This window comes from Colossoma macropomum, unplaced genomic scaffold (assembly GCF_904425465.1).
Source record: "Colossoma macropomum unplaced genomic scaffold, Colossoma_macropomum, whole genome shotgun sequence".
In the NCBI taxonomy this organism is placed as follows: Eukaryota; Metazoa; Chordata; class Actinopteri; order Characiformes; family Serrasalmidae; genus Colossoma; species Colossoma macropomum.
This window is the reverse complement of record NW_023494796.1, coordinates 6,681,382-6,698,479: the sequence shown is the minus strand read 5'-3', so window position 1 is coordinate 6,698,479 and position 17,098 is coordinate 6,681,382. Positions and strand designations below refer to the sequence as shown.

At 42.9% G+C, this 17,098-nt stretch overlaps 1 protein-coding gene across 1 annotated transcript; it reads left to right on the top strand.

Moving 5' to 3' along the window:
* crmp1 (collapsin response mediator protein 1) lies at positions 1–16,983 on the top strand. Its single transcript, XM_036583693.1, has 14 exons — positions 1–135; positions 898–986; positions 3,822–4,006; positions 4,758–4,922; positions 6,714–6,775; positions 6,889–6,969; positions 7,745–7,813; positions 7,966–8,086; positions 8,339–8,495; positions 11,861–12,002; positions 12,106–12,276; positions 12,484–12,663; positions 13,961–14,126; positions 14,505–16,983. Exons 1-14 carry the CDS (start codon positions 88–90, stop codon positions 14,594–14,596), a joined length of 1,728 nt encoding a protein of 575 aa, XP_036439586.1. The 5' UTR covers positions 1–87; the 3' UTR covers positions 14,597–16,983.
* Positions 16,984–17,098: the final 115 nt, after the last annotated feature.

Genomic DNA, 17,098 nt, shown 5'->3' with positions numbered 1-17,098 from the left:
CCTGCGCGCGCGCCTCAGCTGTAATCCTCTCGCGCTGCCGCCGCTCCTCATTGTTCCTCAGTATTTCGGCGTTCGGAGCGGAGCAGCATGTCCGGCACGGGCTTCCAGGGCACGAGGAACATTCCGCACCTCACGGTGAGACACGCACGCGCACTCCGCGTGGATTAAAGTCCAGAGCGTTAGCACAGCGCAGCTTATCTCAGCATATCCCACCCTTCAGCATGAAAAGGGTGAAGAGCTCGCGCTGCGAACCCCACTGAGGCGCGAGCACGCGAGAGGGAACTGAGCAAGACGCGCGCGCCGGAATCTTTGATTGAAGAGGCTGATTAAAGCACCGGATATGCTGACTGATACAGCATTACATCATTATATGATCACATTATGGTGTTATTACATTATTACAGCATTGCTGTCCTTAAAAACCTTTAACACGCGCTTGAAGGGTCTCCGCGCGCCGCTATCTCAAAGCTCTGCTGTAGAAGAATCTTAAAAAAGGGGGCGGGGCAACAAAGGCAGGTGCAGGTGCAATAAAAGGGGGAGGGGCAGTAACGATGACGTAATTCAGGGTTCATTCATTCACTCCTGTAGTAACGAGAGAGGTGTCCAGTTGCCATGGAAACGTAAATCCACGCCCACAGCAGAGTTGGAGGAGCGCGTGCGTTCGGTTTCAGGCAGATCGAAATATCAGTATTATTAAGAAAAAATATTGATGACGTTCTGAATATCGTTATAGGCACATCAAAACGTCATAACTCCTTTTCCTTTCTCTCTCTCTCTCTCTCTCTCTCTCTATTTCTCTCCATTCCTCTTCTCTCACCCTCTCTTTCTTTCCCGTCCTTTTCTCTTTGTCTCTATTTTATCGCTCTCTTTCTCTCTCTCTCTCTCTCTCTCTCTCAGAGTGAGCGGTTGCTGATTAAAGGAGGACGAGTGGTCAACGATGACCAGTCGCTTTATGCTGATGTTTATGTGGAGGACGGAGTCATCAAGTAAGATTCTCACTGAGGGGCGGAGCTTAGACGTTGCTAATTGTTCATCTCATTTAAATATGTTTGACTACAGTTGGTTTAGAGTTTATACACTGACATAAGCAGCATTTCACTGCACACTGCTGGAGGTGGTGTATTAGCTGCTCTGTGTGCTAATAGAGTTTCGCTTTATTAGCCGCTCTGTGTGCTAATAGAGTTTCGCTTTATTAGCTGCTCTGTGTGCTAATAGAGGTGGTGTTCTTTAACTGTTTCATGTGATAATAGAGGTTCTCTTCATTAGCTGCTTTATGTGCTAATAGAGGTACTATTATTTAGCTGCTCTGTGTTAAAAAGTTCTGTTCGTTAGCTGCTCTACGTTAATTGAGGTGGTGTTCATTAGTTGCTCTATGTGCTAATAGAGGTGGTGTTTATTACTTACTCAGTGTGCTATAAGAAGTGACATGCATTAGATGACCTGTGTGCTAAAAGAGAAGGTGTTCATTAGCTGCTCTATGTGCTCACAGCGGTTGCATTCATTAGCTGCTCTATGTGCTAATAGTGTTTCTGTACTAATAGAAGTTTTGTTTATTAGCTGGCCTGTGTACTGCTCCGTGTACTAAAAGAAGTCATGTCCATTAGCCGCTCTGTGTGTAAATCGAAGCGGTGTTCATTAGCTGCTCTGTGTGTAAATTGAAGCAGAAATCATTATCTGCTCTCGGTGCTATTAGAGTTTATGTTCGTTAGCTGCTCTAAAAGAGTTTTTGTTTATTCGCTGCTCTGTCTGCTAATACAGGTGGTGTTCATTAGCTGTTTTGTGTGCTAATTAAGTTTGTGTTTATTAGCTGCTCTGTGTATAAAAATGGATGGTGTTATTTAGCTGCTCTGTCTATGAAAAAGTTGGTGTTACTTAACTGCTCTGTGTGCTAATAGAGGTAGTGTTCATTAGCTGCTCTGTGTGTTAATAAGTGTGGTGTTCATTAGCTCCTCTATGTGCTAGTACAGAAGGTGTTCATTCGCTGCTATGTGTGCTAATAGTGCATCTGTACTTTAGCTGCTCTGTGTACTAATAGATATGGTGTTTCTCTGTGCAAACAGAGTTTCTGTTCATTAACTATTCTGTGTGCTAATAGAGTGTTTAACTACTCTACGTGCGAATACAAGTGATCATCATTAACTGCTCTATGTGCTAATGGAGGAGGTGTTGATTAATCGCTCTGTGGAGGTGGTGTTCATTAGCTGCTAATAGAGGTGTTAATTAGTTTTCGGTGAGTTAAAGGTTGTGTTCATTTGCTGCTCTGTGTGTTAATAAAGGTGATGTTCAATAGTTACTCTGTGTGCTAATACAAGTAGTGTGCATTAACTGCTCTTTGTGCTAATAGAGTTTCAGGACGTTAGCTGCTCTGTGTGCTTATAGAGTTTATGTGCATTACCTACTACTTGTGCTAATAGAGTTGGTGGTTAGCTGCATTGTATGCAAATACAGGTGGTATTCTTTAGCTGCTCTGTGCGCTAATAGAGGTGTTATTCATTGGTTACGCTGTGTGCTAACAGAGTTTCTATTCATTAGCTGCTGTACGTGCTATTAGAGTTTTGCTTCTTTAGCTGCTCTTTGTGATAATAGAGTTTTGCTTCATTAGCTGCTCTGTGTGCTAATAGAGGTGGTGGGTTTTAGCTGTTTTGTGTGCTAATAGAGTTTCTGTTTATCAGCTGCTCTGCGTCTGAGAAAAGGTTGGTGTTCTTTGACTGTTCTGTGTGCTGATAGATGTGGTGTTGATTATGTTCTCTGTGCTAAGAGTTGTGGTGTTGATTAGCTGCCCTGTGTCCTGATAGTAGTTGTATTCATCAGCTAGTCTCTGTGCCAATAGGGAAGGTGCTCATTAGCTGCTCTCTGTGCTAATAGAGGACATGTTCATTATTTCCTCAATGTGCTGATACAGCAGATGATCATTTGCTGCTGTGTGTGCTAATAGAAATGGTGTACATTAGCTGCTCTGTCTACTAATAGAGGTGGTGTATATTTGCTACTGTGTGTGCTAATTGAGGTGGTGTTCTTTAACTATTCTGTGTGCTAATAGAGTTTATGTTCATTAGTTGCTTTCTGTGTTAATAGAGTTTCTATTTTATTAGCTGCTCTGTCTGCCAATAGAGGCGGCGTTCACTAGCTGTTCTGTTTTGCTAATAGCATTTCTGTTTATTAGCTGCTCTGTGCTAACAGAGGTTCTTTTCATTAGCTGGCCTTTATACTGAAAGGGATGTTCATTAACTGCTCTATGTGTTAATAGACGTGGTGTTCATTAACTGCTCTGCATGCTAATAGAGGTGTTCATTAACTGCTCTGTGTACCAATACAGGTGGTGTACTTTTGCTGTTCTAATAATTGAGAGTAGTTAACGAACACCACGTTTATTATCTGCTCTATGTGCTAATAGAGTTGATGTTCATTAACTGCTTATATAGAGTTAATAGAGTTTATCTGTCTGCTAATAAAGCAGATTTGTTCATTGACTGGTGTGTGCTAATAAAGGTGGTGTTTATTGGCTGCTCTGTCTGCTAATCAAGAAGTGAATTTGCTGCTCTGCGTGCTAATAGAGTTTCTGTTCATTAGCTACTCTGTTTTCTAATAGAAGTGGTGTTTATTAACTACTCTATATGCTAATAGAGGAGAAATTCCTTTGCTGAGGTATTTTTAGCTGCTCTGTGTGCTAATAAAGGTGGTGATCATTAACTGCTCTGTGTGCTAACAGAGGTAATAGTGTAATGGAGTGTAAATAGTTTTTGGATCGTCTCATCTTCAAAATATAAATTTTCTTAAGGTTCATGTTGTGCTGATATTTCTTGGTTAAATATCCTCTGCAGGCAGGTTGGAGAGAACCTCATCGTCCCTGGTGGGGTGAGGGTGGTGGAGGCGGATGGTCGCATGGTCATCCCCGGCGGCATCGACACCAACACCTGTCTGAACAAGGCTTACCTGGGCAGCCCACCTGTGGATGATTTTTATCAGGGAACCAAAGCAGCGCTGGCTGGAGGAACCACGATGATCAGTGAGTCAACACCAATGCTATTACAATCCAATCACAATCCAGTGCCTTATTGTAGCACGGGCTCAAGAAGGACGCTGGATGCAGCGTTCATGTTCGCAGCAGCCATCTAACTTTATTTCTCCACCGAACAAACACAACAAAACCAAAGCTATGATGCAAACTTCTTAGTGGCTTCAAACAAGCTTTTCTCAGTTGAGCTTTTCAGCTCTTCACTCAGTCTCTCGAGGGAACGAGAGCTCGTTGCTCCGCCTCCCAGTCACCACCCCTGCTTGGCAGCTCGGCCCCCCGAGTCGAACATTAGGCAAATTAAAGTGGCCTCACTGCGGGACCGGAGGTGATGCCCAGGAGACGGGACTTGGGACTCGCGCATCGTCCAACACTCACTCGCTGTTCTCTCCCTGCCATCCTCGTTCAAAACCGTTGTTCAGTTTGGACTCCACCATCCTCGTGGCCGTCATCGGGGGCCAGGGGCCGGGCGCATGACACCCATTAAAATTCAATCTCTATCAATATCAGTACTGTAATTCAGTTACAATCCACATCACCAATATAATCCATGAGTTTTAAATAAGTATTTGTGGTTGCAACTCTTTCCTGTCCACATGCTGTTTAATTAAGGTGTGTGGTCTTAAACATTAAAGCTGATAATCTCATGAGAAATTTCTTTGTTGAAAACAGAACGATCTTCTGTAGATATGTGGTATCTCTGCATCTCTGTAATGTCCAGTGTTGTGTTTTATTCACTCTGCAGTTGATCATGTGACCCCTCAGCCTGGAACCAGTCTTCTGCAGGCGTTCGAGCAGTGGCAGGAAGTAGCAGACAGGAAGTGCTGCTGTGATTACTCTCTGCATGTGGACATCCCACAGTGGGACGAGGGCGTGAAGGACGAGCTGGAGGTGCTGGTCCAGGAAAAAGGTACTCACACCTTCAGTCTGAGTAAGGGTGCTGGTTTAAATAGACTTCAGCTGTGTCCCAATTCAGGGGCTGCATCCTTCGAAGAATGCGGTCTATAAAGGCATGTTGAAGACCGCGTACACCCAAGAAGGCTGAACTGAAATAATACGGTCTACTTCTATGGCGGATTTCCTGTTTGTGTCACAGCACCGCTGTTCACTCCCCCTTACTGCTGCATCACAAAACGCCGCTTCTGTCACGTTATTTTACAAGTTTTTTAAATACGGGAACAAAAACTGATTTTATTTTTTATTTTTTCATTTATTAGACCTGGATGCTTCTCTCGGTCGGCTCTTTGCTCCCAAAAAGAAAATGAAATGTTAGCATCAGTTTTGCTTCAGACCACATTGGCTTTTATAACATTTGTATCGTTAGCTGGCTGACTCACTTTAAACCCAGTACTTACATTTAAAGTGTCTCCTCAGCTGCCGTTCGCTCTTCTGCTGATGCTGCCATAGAAAAGGAGGACACCCGCATATGAAGGAGCCTTCCAAATGGGACAGCCTAGTCGCGCCACTGTGATACGTTCGGCCTTTAAGTACCGTCTCCGAGGGAAGCAGCCCCTGAATTGGGACACAGCATTCATCTAAATATCTCCCTAAGCATTTGTCCATTTGTCTGTTTATTATTTATTTACATTAATCCAAGTACTGAAATTCAAGCTGGTCCATTTTTCATTTGACTCATTTTCCTGACCCAGAGAATGAAAACGCCTTCATGCCAGGAATTTTGTCCGCTAACTCGTCCTGCAGTTTTAGCGATCTCAACACCGTTCCGGAATGTTCGGTCTGAATGGGAATGGTGTGCTTGTATACAGCTTTTTGATCTGATGGTCAGTTTTCATACAATCTTCATTAATATTTTTTTCCCATAGATTTTCAACATGTAGCTAACATTTGGTAACCCCCTAAGAATGACTCAATAAACAGCCCATACACCATGGCAACTGCCTAGCAACAATTTAGCAACCGCATGGGATATCATAGCAACCACTTTGGATACCATAGCAACCGCCTAGCAACCACTTGGAATTTCATAGCAGCCACCTAGCAACACCCTACCAACCACCTCAGATATCATAGCAACTGCCTAGCAAAACCTTAGCAAACATCTAGAATATCATAGCAACCACGTAGCAACCAACTGTAATACCATAGAAACCACCTAGCAACACCCTAGCAACCACCACGGGTACCATAGCAACCACTTAGCAACACCTTTACAACAATCTGTAATACCACAGCAACCACCTAGCAACACCTTTACAACAATCTGTAATACCATAGTAACCACCTAGCAACACATAAGCAAACACCTGGGATGCCATAGCAACCCATAGCAACACCTTAGCAATGACCTCAGATACTATAGCAACCACCGAGCAACACCTTAGCAATCGCCAGGCATACCATCACAAACACCTAGCAACACCTTTGCAACAATCTGTAACACCTGCAACACCTAAGCAAACACCTGGGATGCTGTAGCAACTGCCTAGCAACACCCAAACATTCACAGAAAGAAAAACAGCTGGACGGAGAGTTTCTGTAAAGTGAGTCGGTTTGAAGGACGTTTTGTGCTCAGAGTGACCTGATGAGTGGTTAGTGCTCTTCTGTGAACAGACACAGCCAATAAAGCACCGTAATTCGGTTGGAGAAGTGTCTAAATTTAACTCTTCGGACTGTTAGTTAGACTTTGGGTGACACTGATATAAAAAACGGCCTTTAACTTTTTCTCTTCTCAAATTTACAGGAATCAACTCATTCCAGGTGTACATGGCCTACAAAGACTTGTTCCAAATGACGGACACCCAGGTTAGCATGGCACACACTGCAGACGCACCAGTCTGCTCACCCTGCAATCTCAAAACAAACTGACTTTAAAAACGTCTCTCTTCTTTCTTTTCCTGTTTCTCTCTCTATCTCAGCTCTATGAGGCTTTTTCATTTCTGAGGGATTTGGGCGCGGTGGTGTTGGTACATGCGGAGAATGGAGATCTAATAGCACAGGTGACAGAATGATCGAGTGAGTGAGTGAGTGAGTGAGTGATCGAGTGAATAAATAAGTGATCAAGTGAATAAATGAGTGATCAAGTGATAGAGTGAGTGTGAGTGAGTGAACAAATGAATGATCAGCTGAGTGAGTGATCAAGTGCGTGTGTGAGTCATTGAGTGAGTGAGTGAGTGAGTGAGTGAATGAGTGAGTGATCAAGTGTGTGAATAAATAAGTAATCAGGTGAATGAATGAGTGATCAAGCGAGTGAGTGATTGAGTGAGTGAGTGATCAAGTGAGAGAGAGATTGAGTTAGTAATTGAGTGAGTGATCAAGTGAGTGAGTGATCAAGTGAGTGAATAAATAAGTGATCAGGTGAATGAATGAGTGATCAAGTGAGTGAGTGATCAAGTGAGTGAGTGAGTGAATGAATGACTGACCAAGTGATTGAGGGAGTGATTGAGTAAGTGTGTGAGCGAGAGATCGAGTGAGTGAGAGAGTGATCAAATGAGTGTGAGTGAACAAAGGAAACTTTTCATAAAAAGAAAAATTCGTTGTTATATTTAATGGAAGTAAATGGAGAAAGTATTTGTTCCAAGTCATTTTAGACCATTTTTATTGATCTAATGATCATGAAAGTTTGAAACCATGTAAACTGATGATTTCAAACTTGTCAAAATATGAAAAACGTCAAATGGAGATACGAGGTTTTGTTCTGACAGCAGAGAAACGTTCAGGGCAATAATTACAATGATTTAAGATCCCGTAACTAAACAAACGTTTGTGTTTTAGGAGCAAAAGAAGATTTTGGAGATAGGCATCACTGGCCCAGAGGGTCACCCACTCAGCCGCCCAGAGGAAGTAAGATTCACCGTCCAGTTAGCTAATTAACCAATCACCTAATCACCTAATGTGCCAATTAACATATTAATAATTACTGAACACACTTGGCATTTCTCCAGCTGCACAGACAGCTGTGATGAATCTAACGCTGCTCTGATTGGCTCTCATAGCTGGAGGCGGAGGCTGTGTTTCGGGCCATCACCATCGGCAACCGGGTCAACTGCCCTGTCTACATCACCCGTGTGATGAGCAAGAGTGCAGCCGACACACTAACCCAGGCACGCAGGAAAGGTGTGCATGTGTGTGCGTGTGTGTAGCACTGGAGCTACAAGGCTAATGTTGCTAACAAGTAATGGAAGCTTATGCCCACCAACTAGCATGATGCTAACTGCATGCGTAAACAGTCACGTTTGCTTCAAACGTGTCACTGAAGTTGGCTTCCTGTTCGCCAGTTTCTTTTTTCTTCAAGTTGTGCAGGAGTTACTAACTCCCTCTCTCTCCTGATTGGTTGTTCTCCTGACTGTCTCTCTCCTGATTGGCCAGGCTGTGTGGTGTTTGGAGAGCCGCTTACGGCAAGTTTGGCCACCGATGGTTCGCATTACTGGAACCGGAACTGGGCGAAAGCGGCGGCATGCGTGGCCTCACCGCCTCTCAGCCCGGACCCCACCACCCCCCAGCACCTGCACACACTGCTTGCATGGTGAGACGCAACAACACCTGCACACACACCAACAACACCTACACACACACCACCAACACCTACTCACACTAACACCAACACCTACACACACACTAACAACACCTACACATATACTAACACACCTACACACCAACACCTACACACACACCAACCACACCTAGACACACAATAATGCACCTAGACACACACCAACACCTACACACACATCAACACCTACACACACACCAACCACACCTAGACACACGATAATGCACCTAGACACACATCAACAACACCTATAAACACACCAACACACCTACACACACCAACATCTACACACACACTCACACCAACAATGTATACACACACCAACAACACCTACACACACACACACTTACACACAACAGCTACACAAACACTAACGCACCTAGACATACAACACCTACACACACTAACACAGCTGCACCAGCAATCCATTAACCTTTCCCACGTCTTGCATCCCTTTTTTATCTGAGAATGTAATGAAGACACAGTCCTGCTTTTACACACCGTCTGTAGAGCACAGTGACATCATCCACTGTAAATATTGCACTCATCTGATATTGTCATATGGGAGGTGACATTACACAGTCTCACCCCTCTCTGCCTCTGAGCCCTAGTTTAATTCATTTAATTTAATCTAAATTATTTTACAGACAGAGGTATTTGGAATTGCGTGAGTGTGAGTGTGTGTGCACTTCTACCTTTTATCTGGCCCAGTTTCCAGAAATAGAAAAAGGGTTTCAGCTCCTGTTTCCATGGTTACAGAGCACCCCCCCCCCTCCCTCCACACACACACACACACACACACACACACACACACACTGGCTCTGAGGCAGACTGGATTGTGGGAGATGATGTCACTGCGATGAAATGTTTTCTCAGAAACACACACACACACACATTTTTGTCTTGCAGCAAGGTGTGTGTGTGTATGTGTGTGGCAGAGCTGAATTTGGGTTTGAAGGGATTAAACTCAATGCCCCCTCACTCTGCTGCTGCAGAACGAGGACCCCTGGTGGACAGAGTGAGGAGAAACACCTCAGTCAGCACTAAAACACAGAACCAGATTCAAAATCACACCGTCAGATTTACTGTAACATTGAAGTCCATGTTTTCACTGTAATGTGAATATCATTAATATCCTTAATGTTTGTATTTTTTTTTTTGTTTTGTCTGCACACAAATTTGTGTGAAGTGAATGAGTGAAAGATTTCTTCAAATCAAATCAAATCAAATTTATTTGTATAGCGCTTTTTACAACTGATGCAGCTTCACAGAAATCCAGTAAAGACAAAGTGTTAACATGAAATGTAAATCCTCCAAGTGAGCAAGCCAGGGGCGACAGTGGCAAGGAAAAACTCCCTCAGAGCTGAGGAAGAAACCTTGGGAGGAACCAAGGCTTACAAAGGGGGACCCATCCTCCTCTGGTCAAACTACCTATAAAATTATTATACTACTAATATTAATAGAAGTAGTAGTAATAATAGTTAGGAGTCCATGAAAACTTCAATGTAGGGTGGGCAGCTAGTCCAAGGCAAGTGATGGTAGCTGGGGTGTGGGCAGCTGGTCTGAAGCGGGTAGCAGGAGAGCTCGACAGACATTCATCCATCAGTGTCCGGCCGGACAGGTGGGCAGTCATTTACTCGGAAAAAGGTTGGGAGATGGAATTAGTTTTGTTCTGTTTGGGTGTATGTAAAACAGAGAACGTGAACATGTGAACATGCTCTGAACTTCCTCTGTTCAGCAACATATTTAGCACTCAGTAGCTTAATAAGTAACTTATTACATTAATCAAAAACATTTTATGTTTGTAATGCTGCATTATGTTATATAGTCAAGCACAGTGTGACACACTACTGTTATTACTGTGTTATTTGCACTGTTGATGACTGAGTGAGTTGAATCTTGTAGACTGTGGAAGCTGCTGTGGTCAGATGTACATCTCAGTCCATCCCTGCATAAGTACAGAGAGGAGCGTGATCTGATAACACTGCATTAACAATGTACAAACACTATATGAACACTGTATTAACACTGTATTCATACTGTATTAACATGGTTGTAACACTGGTGGTCTGTGTGTGGTAGGGTATGTGTGTGTGGAGTTAACACTGTGGTGCTCTGTGTGGTGCTATATGAATACTGTGTGGGGGGGCTGTTTTAGCACTGGTCTGTGTGGTGGTGCTGTATTAACACTTGTGGTTGATGTGTGGAGTTGTGTTAACAATGGTGGTCTGTGTGTGTGGAGTTGTATTAATAGTGTAGTAGTCTATGTATGGAGTTAACACCGGTGGTCTGTATGTGTGGTGCTGTATTAACACTGGTTGTCTATGTGTGGTGGTCTGTGTGTTGGGCTGTATTAATACTGTGGTGGTCTGCATGTGGAGTAATAACACCGTGTGTGGTGCTGTATTGACACTGGTTGTCTATATGGTGTGGTCTGTGGTGCTGTTCTAACACTGGTGGTCTGCGTGTGGAGTTATATTAACACTGGTGGTCTTTGCATGGTGGTCTGTGTGTGGTGCTGTACTAACACTGTGGTGTCTGTTTGTGGAGTTTGTGAGGTGCTTTTTAAAAACTGGCAGTGTAAAATGGTGTGGTCTGTGGGGTGCTGTATTAACACTGTGGTGGTCTTTTTTGTGGAGTTGTATTAATACTGTAGAAGTCTATATGCGGAGTTGTATTAACACTGGTGGTCTGTGTGTGGTGCTGTATTTACACCAGTCGTCTATGTGTGGTGGTCTGTATGTGACGCTATGTTATCATTATTTCTCTCTGATGTATGTCATCTGTGTATGGCACTGGATTAACACTGTGGTGGTCTATATGTGTGGTGCTATATTAACTGTGAAGGTCTTTATGGTGGTCTGTGTGTGGTACTTTATAAACGCTGTGGTTTTCTGTGTTTGGTACTGTAGTAACACTGGTGGACTGCATGTGTAATGCTGTATTAACACTGGTGGTCTATGTGTTGTGGTCTTTGCGTGGTACTGAATTAGTGTGGTGCTGTATTAACACTGGTGGTCTGTGGGTGGGCTGTATTAACACTGTCGTGATCTGTGTGTGTTGGTCTGTATGTGGTGCTGTTTTAACCCTGTGGTGGTCTGTCTTGCACTGTATTAACACTGAGGTGGTCTCTGTGTGGCACTGTATTAATACTGGGGTGGTCTCCGAGGTGGTCCCTGTGTGGCACTGTATTAATACTGGGGTGGTCTCCGAGGTGGTCCCTGTGTGGCACTGTATTAATACTGGGGTGGTCTCTGTGGTGGTCCCTGTGTGGCACTGTATTAATACTGGGGTGTTCTTTGTGTGGTGGTCTCTGTGCGTCGTGTGATTGTGTGTAGTGGTGATCTGCAGGTGGTGGGCAGCGGTCACTGCGCATACAGCACTGCTCAGAAGGCCATCGGGAAAGATAACTTCACCCTGATTCCTGAAGGAACTAACGGATTGGAGGAGCGGATGGGCTTTGTCTGGGACCGAGCCGCGGTATGTGTGTGTGTGTGTGTCATATATACACATGGTACGGACCGCGTGTGAATGGTCAGTTCTGTTGTCTGACCAAGTGGCTATTTCTCTCTGATGGATTCAGGCTTTGGGGAAAATGGATGAGAATCAGTTTGTGGCTGTTACGAGCACCAACGCCGCAAAAATATTCAACCTCTACCCTCGCAAGGGCCGGATCGCCGTCGGGTCCGACGCAGATATTGTCATCTGGGATCCGGATCGGATCAAAACCATCACTGCCAAACTTCAGCAATCTGTATGAACTTTAGAAACATTACAGTCTAATCAATTCATCAGTCTACAGTGTGAAATTAAAACTGGCAATTTACATCAATTCATGATCAGAACAGTTTAACGGTCTAACAGGTCTAATCAATCTAAATCAAGTCTAATCAGTCTGCCTGTCTGTCCCTGTCTCTGTCTCTCTCTCTCTCTGTCTCTCTCTCTGTCTCTCTCTCTTCAGGCTCTGGAGTATAATATTTTTGAGGGGATGGAGTGTAGAGGTGTCCCAGTGTTGGTGGTCAGTCAAGGCCGGGTGGTGTATGAGGATGAAAAGCTAAATGTCCAGCAGGGAACCGGACGCTTCATCCCAAGGAAACCATTCCCGGACCATGCCTACCAGCGCATCAACACCCGAAACAAGGTCAGACACCTAAATCACACGTCAACTCCGAAACAAGCTTACGTACCTCCATCATAGTCAACAATGAAACAAGCCTACACACCTCAATCACACATCAACACTGAAACAAGTTTGTATACCTCAATCACACATCAGCACTGAAACAAGCTTATATACCTCAATCACACATCAGTGCTGAAACAAGCTTATACACCTCAATCATATATCAACACTAAAACAAGCTTATATACCTCAATCACACATCAGCGCTGAAACAAGCTTATACACCTCAATCATATATCAACACTAAAACAAGCTTATATACCTCAATCACACATCAGTGCTGAAACAAGCTTATACACGTCAATCAAAATCAACACTGAAACAAGCTTATACACGTCAATCAAAATCAACAGTGAAGCAAGCCTACACACCTGAATCACAAATCAACACTGAAACAAGTTTGTATACCTTAATCACACATCAGTGCTGAAACAAGCTTATACATGTCAATCAAAATCAACACTGAAGCAAGCTTACACACTTCTATCACATATCAACACTGAAACAAGTGTATATACCTCAATCGAACATCAACACTGAAACAAGCTTACGCACCTCAATCACACATCTGTAAGGGTTCAGCCGGCCCCGTCTGCTGCCAGCAGAGGGCGACGGCGGCAGGGTGTCCAGCCTGGGCCGCCTGCTGCCAGCAGAGGGCAACGGCAGCAGGGTGTCCAGCCTGCACCGCCAGCTGCCAGCAGAGGGCGACGGCGGCACAGGGCCATAACTTCAGAGAACTCCAATTCCCAGAAGTCCGCAGGCTGATTAGGCCCAACGCGACACACCTGCGGAGTCCTCTACTTAAGGTCAAGGCAAATAGTGGTGTTTGTCACACCTTTGTAGAGGGGTGACCGGTACGGTACTTAGTGTCAGAAAACTAGAAAGAAAAAGAAAAGAGGGCTGAGAAAAGAAATGGTCCCAAAGCTTCTTAAAGGGAGTTCTTGAGCTACAATCGGCTCAGAGAAAATAGAAGAGCTGAAACAAAGTCTGCCGTCCCTTCGTTCTTGGAGTGGAAGTGTTTTTTGTTTTCCTGTTATTTGTCCTTTCACCTTCCTAGTTCAGCCTTTGTTTGAGCTGCTCTCAGCGTCTCTTTTGTCTGCGGTTCGTCGTTTTCCTTCTGTAGGTAATGTTTAATGTAATTTTTTTATAGGTAATTTTTAATCTTCACCTTTTTGATTGATGTTTTGTAGGTTATTTGTTTTTTTGTGTGTTTTTCGTAAGTGATTTTTAAATATTGTTTGTTTATTTTTTTTAGGTGACTGGCAGGCAGGCGGTGTCTCGAGGTGTGTATGACGGTCCTGTGTATGATGTACCGCCCACGCCTAAATACATAACCCCCGCCACCTCCGCCAAGACCTCTCCCACCACCCAGCAGCCTCCACCAATCAGAAACCTGCACCAGTCCAACTTCAGCCTGTCAGGTGAGTCAGTTAGGTTAGTTCAGCAGGTGCAGCGAGTTTTCCTGCATTAGCACAGCGAGACGAGATGCTCCTGTTAAAGAACCACTACTGATAACTTTAGAGCAATGTTAGCGTTCTAATACAGAACATCGGTGTTCTAATGCAGAACACTGAACACTGTTTATGAATTTCTTTTCTCTGATTGGTTATATATATCAGTTTCTGTAATGATTCTGTAGTGTTTCTGTAATTATTCTGTAATGATTTTTATAGAAAATCTGTAAACCCTGTTGATTTTAGAGCCAGAACAGTATGACTAAACGTAGCTACTTTAAAGCTGTAAATTGTAAATTAATATTTGAATTAACCTTATTTTTCTTTGTTGTGTTTGGTGTTTAGGAGCGCAAGTGGATGATAACGTTCCCCGACGTTCCGGCCATCGTATCATAGCGCCCCCTGGTGGCCGTTCCAACATCACCAGCCTCGGCTGAGTCTGAGGCCTTAAACGACACAGTCTCTCGTTCTGAATGTCTTTTCTGTTCACCCTCTTTAAATTGTGTACAATCCTCTGCAGCACAATCACTGTGTAGGTCATCATCACCGTGGAAATGGAGACGCCCCCGTCCATGTGGTTTGATGTATAAAGTGTTATATAGTGTCTAATTATGGTCCTAAAGCCGCGGGGAACCCGACGGCCTGCTGTTACTGATGTTTCTGCAAACTGGTGCTCCCTCTAGTGGACAACTGCACAATTAGCGGTCACACTACAGGACATTTTTATTTATTTATTGACTTATTTATTTATTTATTTATTTATTGATTAATTTACTCGTAAGATAAAGGTACAGAAGCCCATTCCAGCTTGTGGAGGAGTAAAAATAGCTCTTTCTGTCGAAATATTGACATAATATCTCAAAACAGTGACTTGTTAACCTGCAAGTTTCTCTCCTCTAGCTTGCAGGAGCGAGTCCCATATGAAGTAAATATTATTGAGTGCAGTTTTTTTTATGTCTGTGACCTTCTGGTCATTTTCACTCAGTGAAACTTTCACCCACTGTGTTCTCTGTGCACTGAAATATTCTGCAATATGAATTAATATTACTTATTAATCATAATTGATAATTATAGATAATAATTAATGTCAGAACAAGTCTTAGTGTGGTTGGAGCTGGCAATGCACTGCATGAATCCACGTTTAGATGGCGAATTTTTCCTACTGATATATTTATGCATTAATTCACTCGGTAATCTGTTTATATTCTGATTTGATGATGGTCGTGTGGTGAGTTCAGTATTGTTACAGTGTTGTTCAGTAGAGTTGCACTAACTGTGTAACTGTGGATGTGTACTGTAATGGAAACAGCGCCCCCTTCCTGTTAAACTCTCCACTTCCTGTTAAACACTCAGCACTTCCTGTACTAGACTGTATTATCTTCTATTCCTTTTCTACTTTAACTGTATTTACGTTGAATCTGTTTTGCATTAATACACCATCGTACGTCACCACAGGTCTAGAACAGCTGTTCTTAATCAACAGTCTCAGAACACTGTAAAGCTAATGCTAACTCTAGGTTAATAGAATTCACAACAGACTGCTGTGTAAGTGTCAGTGGTGAACTGTGACTGTTTGGTCTTCAGTTTGGGCCAGAAATGTCAAACCGCCCTCTATGATGATGCTAATTTCTGCTAGCACCCCAGTGGGATTTTAGTAGTATGTTAGCGCTAAGCTAATGGCAATCACATCAACATTGTTTGGCCTAGACTAATCATAAACAATTAAAGCTTGTAAAAGTAATTTTATATGTTTTATCTGAAGTGTGTAACATACATTATCATATATCTGAGCTTGTATGTATCAGTGATGACTCTTTCCTGATATAGAGCTGCTGCCACTGTTTTCCATTCCTAACAACCACCCGAAACACTACTTAGATTATGCCTCATATTCGCAGTCTATCTAGAACCTTCAGAAATACTAGAGTGATGTTTTTTAGTTTTGCCCGTCATGAATCAAAGCTCGATTGGCTGATTTGCTTCTTAATCATGTCGGTTCTTAGTCTAAGTCCTTCAGTCCAGCTCCTGAAGTCCTAACCAATGGGAGAGCTCGCTCGGCTGAATGTACCTAGATACCACAGAGAAAACAGTGCTGATTGGATAATTGTCTGTTGGGCATTTCAAGATTTTATTTACATCCAGAGCGTAATGTTGAAATTAAAGCATTACTACCCAACTCAATCTTTGTTGAGATGCCATAGAAGAACCTCTTTAGGTTCTTTCAAAACCCTTTCAATAGGAGGATCTTTAAAGAACCATCTTTGTACATGAGGTGTGCTAGTGTGACAAACCTGTTTCAAGTTTAAACAACCTCCACATAATGTATATGTTCTAAAACGTTCTTTGAACTGTATGTCTGAGCCAAGAACCTTCACACTGTTATGGTTCCTGCACAGTTTATTCCTCAGCCTGATACTGAGAGAAATGTTCAGCACTTCTTAAATTCAGTGTTACTCCAGGATGGTTTAGAGAATAATTTAATAAAGGAAATATTGGTGTGATATTATTGATTATGTGATGGTGTGGTTTGTGTTCATAATGTGAGTGTTGGAGTTCTGCACTGATCTGATAATAAAACATTATAAAAACAGTATTAAAACACATTAAACTCATTATATATCATTACATTCCTCGCAGACACAAATCTAAAATGTTCTAGCTTTATATCTACTTAGAAATGAGGCTATATAAAAACATTATTAGTCTGAGTCTTGTGGGGACGCTGGCTTCTCGTTTTATCTTTGTTTTGTGCCGGACTCTGAAGATTCTACTGACCACTGCAATAAATTCACTTCGTGATTGTGAAATAAACTCCTTAAGAATTGACAGCTGGTGTTTTGGTCATTTGTGAATAATATAATTTAGATTTAAAGCCTCAGTTTATGTCATTGTTCCCATGACAGTCATTTAAGTACCTCCAATCTAATGATGCACACAGA